General features: G+C 40.4%; 1 protein-coding gene across 8 annotated transcripts in view; it reads right to left on the bottom strand.

The window, feature by feature from the left end:
• LOC115155666 (nck-associated protein 1) overlaps positions 1–14,093 on the bottom strand; it is a 78,626-nt gene that overhangs the window by 45,687 nt on the left and 18,846 nt on the right. For 5 of the 8 annotated variants that reach the window (XM_029702522.1, XM_029702524.1, XM_029702526.1 and 2 more), the window contains 8 exons: positions 13,565–13,613; positions 13,131–13,287; positions 10,367–10,423; positions 10,160–10,256; positions 5,312–5,418; positions 4,122–4,254; positions 2,137–2,217; positions 1,709–1,777 (listed from right to left, as the gene is read on the bottom strand). In XM_029702522.1, coding sequence (XP_029558382.1) covers positions 1,709–1,777; positions 2,137–2,217; positions 4,122–4,254; positions 5,312–5,418; positions 10,160–10,256; positions 10,367–10,423; positions 13,131–13,287; positions 13,565–13,613 — 750 coding nt within the window. Of the gene's footprint in view, positions 1–1,708; positions 1,778–2,135; positions 2,218–4,121; positions 4,255–5,311; positions 5,419–10,159; positions 10,257–10,366; positions 10,424–13,130; positions 13,288–13,564; positions 13,614–14,093 lie in introns of all 8 variants that reach the window. The other 3 variants (XM_029702525.1, XM_029702528.1, XM_029702529.1) reach the window with 1 other exon arrangement.

Raw genomic sequence — 14,093 nt, 5'->3', positions numbered from 1 at the left:
AGGGATCACAGTGACACCTGAATATGTAGATATAGGCATATACTGTGTATACAGTATAGCTGTTCATACATTTGTCAGCTGTTCTTGTACATAATGTTTAAAATACTTTCTGAATTTGCTTTGACCCTGGCAAACACTGAACGCAAAAACACAGTGAATAAACCAACATCCTGCTTCTGTAATCTGAGCAGTTCTGTTTTTGCTATCATAGTGTTAAGAGGCTGGCTGTGAAGGGTGTAGCGCAGTCAGTAGAAAAACCATGAGACTTGAGAAAATAGTTGTTCAGCTGTGTTGGGAAAACAGTTCCCATTCCACGCATGAAGCTTTTCTCTTTTCCCCTTGCCTGCTGACTAAACTGAGAAACCTTTCCGAGCTGAAGAATTTCTTGCCGAGGCCCTGAGCTAAGATCAAACATCTCAGAGGGAGTTGAGTGGTACGGTACGTCACAAATGGCACCCAATTCACTATGTAGTGCACTACTTTTGACCAGGGCCTAAAGACCTAACTCGTAAGGCCCTGGTCAAAAGTAATGCGAATAGGGCGCCATTTGGGACGCAGCCTGAAAAATCCATCTGAGTTGAGGGCTGGGCGAATCGGAAGGCAGCGAAACGGCGAGCCGACCAACGGGTCAGGGAGAGTGATGTGGGTCCCTGGCAGCAGGGATGGTTGTGTTGATCTCAGCAGAGTACTGAGAAGTCAAGCGTGATTGAGAGAGAGAAAGAAAGCGAGAGAGTGAGAGAGCTCAACTCAACCACACTTGAAAATAATATGCCATCTCTCTTTTCTGGGGTGAGTTGCGATTTATTTTGGACAGGATAAAAGACGTGCAACGATTCTTAAACAAACACTGCTTCAAAGAAGAATATTTATTGTCATTCATTCCAAATTCATTTTTAAGAAATGGTCAGGGAATGGGGCCCAGAATCTATCTTCCAATATTCATAAGTTATTTACCCTGAGAACATGGACATTTATTTTTCATCACTTCAAATAACATGTACATCATGCAAATGAATAAAAAAAGAAAACAGATGTCTTTATGATGTATAGACATTTGTCCTCCTCACAGTATCTCAGGCCATATTCTCTAATACTAGTCTGGTAAATAAATGAATGTGCAGTGGGGCTTCTCACACAGGTACACAGAACATTGCTCTGGGCCTGTATTCACAAAGTGTCTTAGAGTAGGAGTGTGGATCTAGGAACAGGTCCTCCCTCTTATTCATTACGATCTAAAAGACTAAACTGTCCTATATCAGTTATATATTGGTTCCCCTCCCCCACACTGGCCTACAGATAGGAAACAGTAAGACAGGAATAGAGTAACTGGAGTAGTGTAGCATGCTAAACCCTGCTCTCTCATTACTGGCTAATTATGAGTGCTAATTACGACACACACACACACACACACACACACACACACACACACACACACACACACACAGAGCACAGTGGCCTCTCAGCCAGACCTGGGTTCAAATAATATTCAAAATCTTTCAAAATACTTTAGGCCTTTGCTCTAGCCTGCCTGGAGTGCCAGATGGGCTGGTTTTGACACTTTTGAGACTATTATAGTTGTTCCATTGCACCAAGCAAGCTCAATAGAGCAGAGAAAGTACTGTGAAAGTATTTCAAATACTATTTGAACCCACGTCTGCCTCCCAGCTCCAGCCGCAAAGCTGGTCTCATTTTCCTGATGGCTTCTTACCTGCAATCTGAACCAGTCCAGCCTCATGCCCCTGAAATCAAACACGTCCCCGTCTTCCACTGTAACACCGACAGAGACAATTCACTCAGATATGGGATCACCATGACACAGAAAGGAGGGAGGGCAGAGTAGGGGAGAGGTGGAGAGCGGCTCGGGCTCCTACTCTACTCGCCATCTGCCCTCCCTCCATCTGTCCTTCACTCAGCCATTACCAAAACAACAGACAATGGCTTTTAGTGCTCAAGACTAACATGGCAAGATAAAAAACAACTAAGCATGATCAAGTAGACATTTCCTAACCTGGAATATTTACTGTACAGCAACAGGATGGATTGAACTGTGTTATCAACAACAGTCTCAATGAGAAACTGTTTATTGTTGATGATATTTCTGTAATATGAGTGGCAGGCCGTGTTAGGTTGAATACCTTGTTTGACGCCGAGGGAGGTCATGGTGTTGACGAAGGAGGACATGATGATGGACTCATCCTCAGGACAGACGGACAGATTCTAGAGGAGAGGAAATGAGGAGAGGACAGGGCCTCAGTTAGACACTATTTAAAGTAGGAATTCACACTGCATATCAGAGAGCGAGACATGGCCAAGCAAAAAATTAAATCAAGAAAAGACTTGGTCTCCATCTAGTGGTCAGCTCTGTTGTTTTCCTTCAAAATAGAAACCTGCATATAACATAGTACAGTACACCGGACCATCAGTCATACCCTAGATCATAAATACTAAGATATTATGAAACTAAAGGGAGAACATTGACAATGAGTTCCTCTGAAATGGCACCCTAATCCCTTCATAGTAAACTACTTTTGACCTGGGCTCTATGGACCATGGTCATATGTAGTGCAATATATACAGTGCATTCGGGAAGAATTCAGACCCTTCACATTTTGATACGTTACAGCCTTATTCTAAAATGGATTAAATAAAAAACATCAATCTACACACAATACCCCACAATGACAAAGTGAACACAGGTTAATAGACATTTTTGCAAATGTATTAAAAATTAAAAACTGAAATTATTCAGACCCTTTGCTATGAGATTTCAAATTGAGCTCAGGTGCGTCCTGTTTCCATTGACCATACTTGAGATATTTCTACAACTTGGAGTCCACCTGTGGTAAATTCAAATGATTGGACATGATTTAGAAAGGCACACATCAGTCTACTTTGCATGTCAAAGCAAAAACCAAACCATGAGGTCGAAGGAATTGTCTGTAGAGCTCCGAGACAGGATTGTGTCGAAGCACAGATCTGAGGAAGGGTAACTAAAATGTCTGCAGCATTGAAGGTCCCCAAGAACACAGTGGCCTCCATCATTCTTTAATGTAAGAAGTTTGGAACCACCAAGACTCTTCCTAGAGCTGGCCGCCCGGCCAAACTGAGCAATCAGGGGAGAAGGGCCTTGGTCAGGGAGGTGACCAAGAACCCGATGGTCACTCTGACAGAGCTCCAGAGTTCCTCTGTGGAGATGGGAGAACCTTCCAGAAAGACAACCATCTATGCAGCACTCCACCAATCAGGCCTGATTGGTAGAGTGGCCAGATGGAAGCCACTCCTCAGTAAAAGGCACATGACAGCCCATTTTGAGTTTGCCAAAAGGCACCTAAAGGACTCTCAGACCATGAGAAACAAGATTATCTAGCCTGAATGCCTGGCATCAAACCTGGCATCATCCTTACGGTGAAGCATGGGGGTAGCAGCATCATGCTATGGAGATGTTTTTTAGCGACAGGGAACCTAGTCAGGATCGAGGGAAAGATGAACGGAGCAAATTACAGAGAGATCCTTGATGAGCGCTCCAGAGCGCTCAGGACCTCAGACTGGGGATGACAGTTCACCTTCCAACAGGACAATGACTCTAAGCACACAGCCAAGACAGCGCATGAGTGGCTTCGGGACAAGTCTCTGTATGTCCTTGAGTGGCCCAGCCAGAGCCCGGACTTGAACCTGATCGAGCATCTTTGGAGAGACCTGCAAAAAGCTGTGCAGCGACGCTCCCCATCCAACCTGACAGAACTTGAGAGGATCTGCAGAGAAGAATGGGAGAAACTCCCCAAATACAGCTGTGCCAAGCTTGTAGCGTCATACCCAAAAAGACTCGAGGCTGTAATCACTGCCAAAGGTGCTTCAACAAAATACTGAGTAAAGGGTCTGAATACTTATGTAAATGTGACATTTAAATTAAAATAAAAAACTCTTTGCCTTGTCATTATGTGTTATTGTGTGTAGATTGATGACGAAAAAAACTATTTCATACATATTAGAATAAGCCTGTAACGTACCACAATGTGTAAAAAGTCAAGGGGTCTGAATACATTACGTATGCATAGGGAATGTATAGGGAATACAGTGCCATTTTGGCGGGAGCCCATGTGAGCTTCAGAGAGCAGTCTTACCTGTACTAGCTCGTTGAGCACCACGGCATCGAAGCCAGACAGGTACTGGACATAGTACCTCTGCATGACAGGACCATACTTCCTCACATGGGCCCTCAGCTCCTCCATGTAGAAGATCAGCTCTGCAATGTGCCTGAGGACATAGAATAGCAAGAATTATCTATACAAAAATATAAACCCAACATGTAAAGTGTTGATTCCATGTTTGATTAGCTCAAATAAAAGATCCCATAAACTTTCCATAAGCACAAATCTTATTTCTCTCAAATTTTGTGCACAAATGTCTTTACATCCCTGTTCGTGAGCATTTCTCCTTTGCCAAAATAATCCATCCACCTGACAGGTGTGGAATATAAAGAAGCTGATTAAACAGCATGATCATTACACAGGTGCACCTTGTAAAAGGCCACTCTAAAATGTGCAGTTTTGTCATAGAACACAATGCCACAGATGTCTCAAGTTGAGGGAGCGTGCAATTGGCATGTTGACTGCACGAATGTCCACCAGAGCAGTTGCCAGAGAATTTAATGTTAATTTCTCAAATGTTGTTTTAGAGAATTTGGCAGTACTTCCAACCGGCCTCACAACCGCAGACCACGTGTAACCACGCCAGCCCAGGACCTCCACACTCGGCTTCTTCACCTGAGGGATCTTCTGAGACCAGCCAGCCGGACAGCTGATAAAACTGAGGAGTATTTCTGTCTGTAATAAAGCCCTTTTGTGGGGAAAAACTAATTCTCATTGGCTGGGCCTGGCTCCCCAGTGGGTGGGAGCCTATGCCCTGCCAGGCCCCACCCATGGCTGCGCCCCTGCCCAGTCATGTGAAATCCATAGATTAGGGCCTAATTTTATGTCAATTGACTGATTTCCTTATATGAATTGTAACTTAGTAAAATTGTTGAAATTGTTGCATGTTGCGTTGTATTTTTATTTAGCAGAAGAGAACAGAAGACCTAAACTTCATTAGTATGCTCAATACGCCTACACACCATGGCTTTCCTTAAAGGGTCATTTTATTCATAAATCTTTAAGACATAGCACTTTGAGCCTCCTGATGGCAGTCAATCAAGAGAAAAACGTGTCACGAAGATGCATTTTCACACAGACTTTTCCAGGAAGTAAACACAGGGCCACTACATTTCATGAAGAGAAACCCCATAGTTACAAGTTGAGTCAGTAGGATGTCTTACTTGTCAATAAAGTCATCTGTGCTCTTCTTCTGGATGTTGTCTGCATGTCGTAGCAGCCAAATGATCTCATCCCGAGCGAAAGACAGAGCCATGAATACAAACAGGGCCTAGGCAGAGGACAGGAGTCAGGTTTTATAGTTAATATCACCCAACAATTAGACATGACAGCCCACTTAGAGAGCGTAAGGACTACTGGATCTAAACATGTCATTCAGGATTTGATTCCTAATCCTCTGACCCCTTTAAAGTTAGTCCAACTAGCATTATCATGTTAACACAACTAGAGCACATATAGTGTTAGTTCAACTAGCATTATCATGTTAACACAACTAGAGTGCCTATACCATAGTGTTAGTCCAACTAGCATTATCATGTTAACACAACTAGAGTGCCTATACTAAAGTGTTCCTTCAACTAGCATTATCATGTTAACACAACTAAAGTGCCTATACCATAGTGTTAGTCCAACTAGCATTATCATGTTAACACAACTAGAGTGCCTATAGTGTCAGTCCAACTAGCATTATCATGTTAACACAACTAGAGTGCCTATAGTGTTAGTCCAACTAGCATTATCATGTTAACACAACGACTGTATAGTGTTAGTCCAACTAGCATTATCATGTTAACACAACTAGAGTGCCTATAGTGTCAGTCCAACTAGCATTATCATGTTAACACAACTAGAGTGCCTATACCATAGTGTTAGTCCAACTAGCATTATCATGTTAACACAACTAGAGTGCATATAGTGTCAGTCCAACTAGCATTATCATGTTAACACAACTAGAGTGCCTATAGTGTTAGTCCAACTAGCATTATCATGTTAACACAACTAGAGTTCCTATAGTGTTAGTCCAACTAGCATTATCATGTTAACACAACTAGAGTTCCTATAGTGTTAGTCCAACTAGCATTATCATGTTAACACAACTAGAGTTCCTATAGTGTTAGTCCAACTAGCATTATCATGTTAACACAACTAGAGTTCCTATAGTGTTAGTCCAACTAGCATTATCATGTTAACACAACGAGTGTATAGTGTTAGTCCAACACAGGAGGTGGTGGCACCTTAATTGTGGAGGACGGGCTCGTGGTATTGGCTGGAGCGGAATGATATCAAATACATCTAACACATGGAAACCACGTGTTTGATGCCATTCCATTTACTCAGTTCCAGACATTATTGTGAGCCGTCCTCCCCTCAGCAGCCTCCACTGTAGTCCAACTAGCATTATGATAAAACAACTAGAATGCCTATAGTGTTAGTCCAACTAGCATTATGTTAAAACAACTAGAATGCCTATAGTGTTAGTCCAACTACCATTATGTTAAAATAACTAGAATGCCTATAGTGTTAGTCCAACTAGCATTATGTTAAAACAACTAGAATGCCTATAGTGTTAGTCCAACTAGCATTATGTTAAAATAACTAGAATGCCTATAGTGTTAGTCCAACTAGCATTATGTTAAAACAACTAGAATGCCTATAGTGTTAGTCCAACTAGCATTATGTTAAAACAACTAGAATGCCTATAGTGTTAGTCCAACTAGCATTCTTTTAAAACAACTAGAATGCCTATAGTGTTAGTCCACCTAGCATTATGTTAAAACAACTAGAATGCCTATAGTGTTAGTCCAACTAGCATTATGTTAAAACAACTAGAATGCCTATAGTGTTAGTCCAACTAGCATTATGTTAAAATAACTAGAATGCCTATAGTGTTAGTCCAACTAGCATTATGTTAAAACAACTAGAATGCCTATAGTGTTAGTCCAACTAGCATTATGTTAAAACAACTAGAATGCCTATAGTGTTAGTCCAACTAGCATTATGTTAAAACAACTAGAATGCCTATAGTGTTAGTCCAACTAGCATTATGTTAAAACAACTAGAATGCCTATAGTGTTAGTCCACCTAGCATTATTTTAAAACAACTAGAATGCCTATAGTGTTAGTCCACCTAGCATTATGTTAAAACAACTAGAATGCCTATAGTGTTAGTCCAACTAGCATTATGTTAAAACAACTAGAATGCTTATAGTGTTAGTCCAACTAGCATTATGTTAAAATAACTAGAATGCCTATAGTGTTAGTCCAACTAGCATTATGTTAAAATAACTAGAATGCCTATAGTGTTAGTCCACCTAGCATTATGTTAAAACAACTAGAATGCCTATAGTGTTAGTCCAACTAGCATTATGTTAAAACAACTAGAATGCCTATAGTGTTAGTCCAACTAGCATTATGTTAAAACAACTAGAATGCCTATAGTGTTAGTCCAACTAGCATTATGTTAAAACAACTAGAATGCCTATAGTGTTAGTCCAACTAGCATTATGTTAAAACAACTAGAATGCCTATAGTGTTAGTCCAACTAGCATTATGTTAAAACAACTAGAATGCCTATAGTGTTAGTCCAACTAGCATTATGTTAAAACAACTAGAATGCCTATAGTGTTAGTCCAACTAGCATTATGTTAAAACAACTAGAATGCCTATAGTGTTAGTCCAACTAGCATTATGTTAAAACAACTAGAATGCCTATAGTGTTAGTCCAACTAGCATTATGTTAAAACAACTAGAATGCCTATAGTGTTAGTCCAACTAGCATTATGTTAAAACAACTAGAATGCCTATAGTGTTAGTCCAACTAGCATTATGTTAAAACAACTAGAATGCCTATAGTGTTAGTCCAACTAGCATTATTTTAAAACAACTAGAATGCCTATAGTGTTAGTCCACCTAGCATTATGTTAAAACAACTAGAATGCCTATAGTGTTAGTCCAACTAGCATTATGTTAAAACAACTAGAATGCTTATAGTGTTAGTCCAACTAGCATTATGTTAAAATAACTAGAATGCCTATAGTGTTAGTCCAACTAGCATTATGTTAAAATAACTAGAATGCCTATAGTGTTAGTCCACCTAGCATTATGTTAAAACAACTAGAATGCCTATAGTGTTAGTCCAACTAGCATTATGTTAAAACAACTAGAATGCCTATAGTGTTAGTCCAACTAGCATTATGTTAAAATAACTAGAATGCCTATAGTGTTAGTCCAACTAGCATTATGTTAAAACAACTAGAATGCCTATAGTGTTAGTCCAACTAGCATTATGTTAAAACAACTAGAATGCCTATAGTGTTAGTCCAACTAGCATTATGTTAAAACAACTAGAATGCCTATAGTGTTAGTCCAACTAGCATTATGTTAAAATAACTAGAATGCCTATAGTGTTAGTCCAACTAGCATTATGTTAAAACAATTAGAATGCCTATAGTGTTAGTCCAACTAGCATTATGTTAAAACAACTAGAATGCCTATAGTGTTAGTCCAACTAGCATTATGTTAAAACAACTAGAATGCCTATAGTGTTAGTCCAACTAGCATTATGTTAAAACAACTAGAATGCCTATAGTGTTAGTCCAACTAGCATTATGTTAAAACAACTAGAATGCCTATAGTGTTAGTCCAACTAGCATTATGTTAAAATAACTAGAATGCCTATAGTGTTAGTCCAACTAGCATTATTTTAAAACAACTAGAATGCCTATAGTGTTAGTCCACCTAGCATTATGTTAAAACAACTAGAATGCCTATAGTGTTAGTCCACCTAGCATTATGTTAAAATAACTAGAATGCCTATAGTGTTAGTCCAACTAGCATTATGTTAAAACAACTAGAATGCCTATAGTGTTAGTCCAACTAGCATTATGTTAAAACAACTAGAATGCCTATAGTGTTAGTCCAACTAGCATTATGTTAAAACAACTAGAATGCCTATAGTGTTAGTCCAACTAGCATTATGTTAAAACAACTAGAATGCCTATAGTGTTAGTCCAACTAGCATTATGTTAAAACAACTAGAATGCCTATAGTGTTAGTCCAACTAGCATTATGTTAAAACAACTAGAATGCCTATAGTGTTAGTCCAACTAGCATTATGTTAAAACAACTAGAATGCCTATAGTGTTAGTCCAACTAGCATTATGTTAAAACAACTAGAATGCCTATAGTGTTAGTCCAACTAGCATTATTTTAAAACAACTACAATGCCTATAGTGTTAGTCCACCTAGCATTATGTTAAAACAACTAGAATGCCTATAGTGTTAGTCCAACTAGCATTATGTTAAAACAACTAGAATGCTTATAGTGTTAGTCCAACTAGCATTATGTTAAAATAACTAGAATGCCTATAGTGTTAGTCCAACTAGCATTTGTGTTAAAATAACTAGAATGCCTATAGTGTTAGTCCACCTAGCATTATGTTAAAACTAGAATGCCTATAGTGTTAGTCCAACTAGCATTATGTTAAAACAACTAGAATGCCTATAGTGTTAGTCCAACTAGCATTATGTTAAAATAACTAGAATGCCTATAGTGTTAGTCCAACTAGCATTATGTTAAAACTAGAATGCCTATAGTGTTAGTCCAACTAGCATTATGTTAAAACAACTAGAATGCCTATAGTGTTAGTCCAACTAGCATTATGTTAAAACAACTAGAATGCCTATAGTGTTAGTCCAACTAGCATTATGTTAAAATAACTAGAATGCCTAAAGTGTTAGTCCAACTAGCATTATGTTAAAACAACTAGAATGCCTATAGTGTTAGTCCACCTAGCATTATGTTAAAATAACTAGAATGCCTATAGTTAGTCCAACTAGAGAGCAGGTGCTGAGCTGTGGTTGAGTGGCAACACTCCCGGCAGAAGCCACATATACAAATCTCCCTAACTGAGACTGGGGTTCAATCCACTGTTTCTCCCACCTGCCTGTATCCCCTTCTGATTTCATAAGTGTCTAAATGGAGCCATGATGAAGGAGCAGTGGTGCAGTACCTTAGGGCCCAGTAATCCTGGCTGGTCAGATAGGACTGTGGCCAGCTCCTTCAGGGCAGATCTCAAGAACTTGCGTCTTTCTCTGTGCATCAAGCCTCTGTAACAAAACAAACAACCACATTAGAGGATAGTGTGGCAAATACCATTTAAAATCTGTGTTGAATTGTATCCTAAACAGTCAATTAGATACATTTAAGAGGCACTTACGCATGTGACAGAGCTTGTTCTTTGCACTCTTTGATGTCATTCACACGCTTATTGTAGCTGTGAAATGAAAAGGAAGAATAGTTCATTTACTCATACACACTTGCCTAGGTATATAAATGCCTGGGCATTTCTTAAACTGTCCCTCATTGAACATACTAGCATTATGTTGAACATAATAAACGGCTCTCTATCCACCGGATGTGTACCAAGCTCACTAAAAATGGCAGTAATAAAGCCTCTCTTGAAAAAGCCGAATCTTGACCCAGAAATTATAAAAAACTATCGGCCTATATCGAATCTTCCATTCCTCTCAAAAATTTTAGAAAAAGTTGTTGCGCAGCAACTCACTGCCTTCCTGAAGACAAACAATGTATACGAAACGCTTCAGTCTGGTTTTAGACCCCATCATAGCACTGAGACTGCACTTGTGAAGGTGGTAAATGACCTTTTAATGACGTCAGACCGAGGCTCTGCATCTGTCCTCGTGCTCCTAGATCTTAGTGCCGCTTTTGATACCATCGATCACCACATTCTTTTGGAGAGATTGGAAACCCAAATTGGTCTACATGGACAAGTTCTGGCCTGGTTTAGATCTTATCTGTCGGAAAGATATCAGTTTGTCTCTGTGAATGGTTCGTCCTCTGACAAATCAATTGTAAATTTCGGTGTTCCTCAAGGTTCCGTTCTAGGACCACTATTGTTTTCACTATATATTTTACCTCTTGGGGATGTCATTCGAAAACATAATGTTAAATTTCACTGCTATGCGGACGACACACAGCTGTACATTTCAATGAAACATGGTGAAGCCCCAAAATTGCCCTCGCTAGAAGCCTGTGTTTCAGACATAAGGAAGTGGATGGCTGCAAATTTTCTACTTTTAAACTCGGACAAAACAGAGATGCTTGTCCTAGGTCCCAAGAAACAAAGAGATCTTCTGTTGAATCTGACAATTAATCTGGATGGTTGTACAGTCGTCTCAAATAAAACTGTGAAGGACCTCGGCGTTACTCTGGACCCTGATCTCTCTTTTGAAGAACATATCAAGACTGCTTCAAGGACAGCTTTTTTCCATCTACGTAACATTGCAAAAATCAGAAACTTTCTGTCCAAAAATGACGCAGAAAAATTAATCCATGCTTTTGTTACTTCTAGGCTCGACTACTGCAATGCTCTACTTTCCGGCTACCCGGATAAAGCACTAAACAAACTTCAGTTAGTGCTAAATACGGCTGCTAGAATCCTGACTAGAACCAAAAAATTTGATCATATTACTCCAGTGCTAGCTTCCCTACACTGGCTTCCTGTTAAGGCAAGGGCTGATTTCAAGGTTTTACTGCTAACCTACAAAGCATTACATGGGCTTGCTCCTACCTATCTTTCCGATTTGGTCCTGCCGTACATACCTACACGTACGCTACGGTCACAAGACGCAGGCCTCCTAATTGTCCCTAGAATTTCTAAGCAAACGGCTGGAGGTAGGGCTTTCTCCTATAGAGCTCCATTTTTATGGAATGGTCTGCCTACCCATGTGAGAGACGCAGACTCAGTCTCAACCTTTAAGTCTTTACTGAAGACTTATCTCTTCAGTAGGTCCTATGATTAAGTATAGTCTGGCCCAGGAGTGTGAAGGTGAACGGAAAGGCTGGAGCAACGAACCGCCCTTGCTGTCTCTGCCTTGTCGGTTCCCCTCTTCCCACTGGGATTCTCTGCCTCTAACCCTTTTACAGGGGCTGAGTCACTGACTTACTGGTGTTCTTCCATGCCGTCCATGGGAGGGGTGCGTCACTTGAGTAGGTTGAGCCACTGACGTGGTCTTCCTGTCTGGGTTGGCGCCCCCCCCTTGGGTTGTGCCGTGGCAGACATCTTTGTGGGCTATACTCGGCCTTGTCTTCGGACGGTAAGTTGGTGGTTGTAGATATCCCTCTAGTGGTGTGGGGGCTGTGCTTTGGCAAAGTGGGTGGGGTTATATCCTGCCTGTTTGGCCCTGTCCGGGGGTATCATCGGATGGGGCCACAGTGTCTTCTGATCCCTCCTGTCTCAGCCTCCAGTATTTATGCTGCAGTAGTTTATGTGTCGGGGGGCTAGGGTCAGTCTGTTACATCTGGAGTATTCTCTTGTCTTATCCAGTGTCCTGTGTGAATGTAAATATGCTCTCTCTAATTCTCTCTTTCTTTCTTTCTTTCTTTCTTTCTCTCGGAGGACCTGAGCCCTAGGACTACCTGGCATGATGACTCCTTGCTGTCCCCAGTCCACCTGGCCATGCTGCTGCTCCAGTTTCAACTGTTCTGCCTGCGGCTACGGAACCCTGACCTGTTCACCGGACGTGCTTGTTGCACCCTCGACAATTACTATGATTATTATTATTTGACCATGCTGGTCATTTACGAACATTTTAACATCTTGACCATGTTCTGTTATAATATCCACCCGGCACAGCCAGAAGAGGACTGGCCACCCCTCATAGCCTGGTTCCTCTCTAGGTTTCTTCCTAGGTTTTTGGCCTTTCTCAGGAGTTTTTCCTAGGGAGTTTTTCCCAGCCACCGTGCTTCTTTCACATGCATTGCTTGCTGTTTGGGGTTTTAGGCTGGGTTTCTGTACAGCACTTTGAGATTTCAGCTGATGTACGAAGGGCTATATAAATAAATTTGATTTGATTTGATTTGATTTGATTTGATTGAGCATGCCTTTCAGTCCAGGACTACGCTTAATCTGAGTCCAGGAAAACAGCCCATAAGGTCAGTGTTAGTGTGTGATCCCTCACCCGCGGATGTTGATGAAGAGGTCCTCAGCAGCCTTGTGGATGTGGAACACCTCGTCTCTGAAGAGACAGAGGCAGGTGCTGCTCTGAAGAGCCAACTTCCACAGGCTCAGAGCTGCCTGGTCGCTGTTCAGGACCCCATGACACAGGATGAAGCCAACTGACACACAAACACAAGGACAGAGTGAGAGTTAGATGCACAGAAATAAGATTGTGAAACATTCAAAAAAATACGGTATTTGTGGGGAATAGGAATATTTAGACTGATTTATATTTTTAACTGTGTTTTAAAGTGTTATGCTTTTAGATATGTACATTGATGTTAAATACACCTGTACCTGAACCATGAATAAAAAAAAATTAAATGACCCCCATTCCCTCCAATGGTATAAACCTATCAAATCAATTAGGTCAGACTGTACTCTATAAACACTTACATACTATCCACTTCTCCATGGCATCCAGGGACAAGTATTCACAGGGCATCTAGAACAAACAGAATCATAGGTCAATGCATGTGGCTGTGAGCAGGAAATGGTGTGATTGGAGATCCACAGTGCCTATAGAAAGTCTACACCATTTAACTGTTTTCATATTTTGTTGCATTACAAAGTGGGATTTAAATAGATTGAATTTTCATTTTTGCTCCACACAAAATATTCCATAATTTCAAAGTGAAAAGAAAATTCAACAAATGAAATTACTAAAATACACAACCAGTCAAATGTTTGAACACACCTACTCATTCAAGTTTTTTTCCCCTTATTTTTACTATTTTCTACATTGTAGAAAAATAGTGAAGACGTTAAAACTACGAAATAACACATATGGAATCATGTAATAACCCCCCAAAAAAGGTGTGAAACAAAATCTAAATATATTTTATATTTGAGATTCTTCAAAAAGTAGCCACCCCTTGACTTGATGACAGCTTTGCACACTCTTGGCATTCTCTCAACCAGCTTC

Source organism: Salmo trutta, chromosome 20 (genome assembly GCF_901001165.1).
Source record: "Salmo trutta chromosome 20, fSalTru1.1, whole genome shotgun sequence".
NCBI classification, from domain to species: Eukaryota; Metazoa; Chordata; class Actinopteri; order Salmoniformes; family Salmonidae; genus Salmo; species Salmo trutta.
The sequence above is the reverse complement of the archived record's forward strand: the minus strand, read 5'-3'. Positions and strand labels throughout refer to the sequence as shown.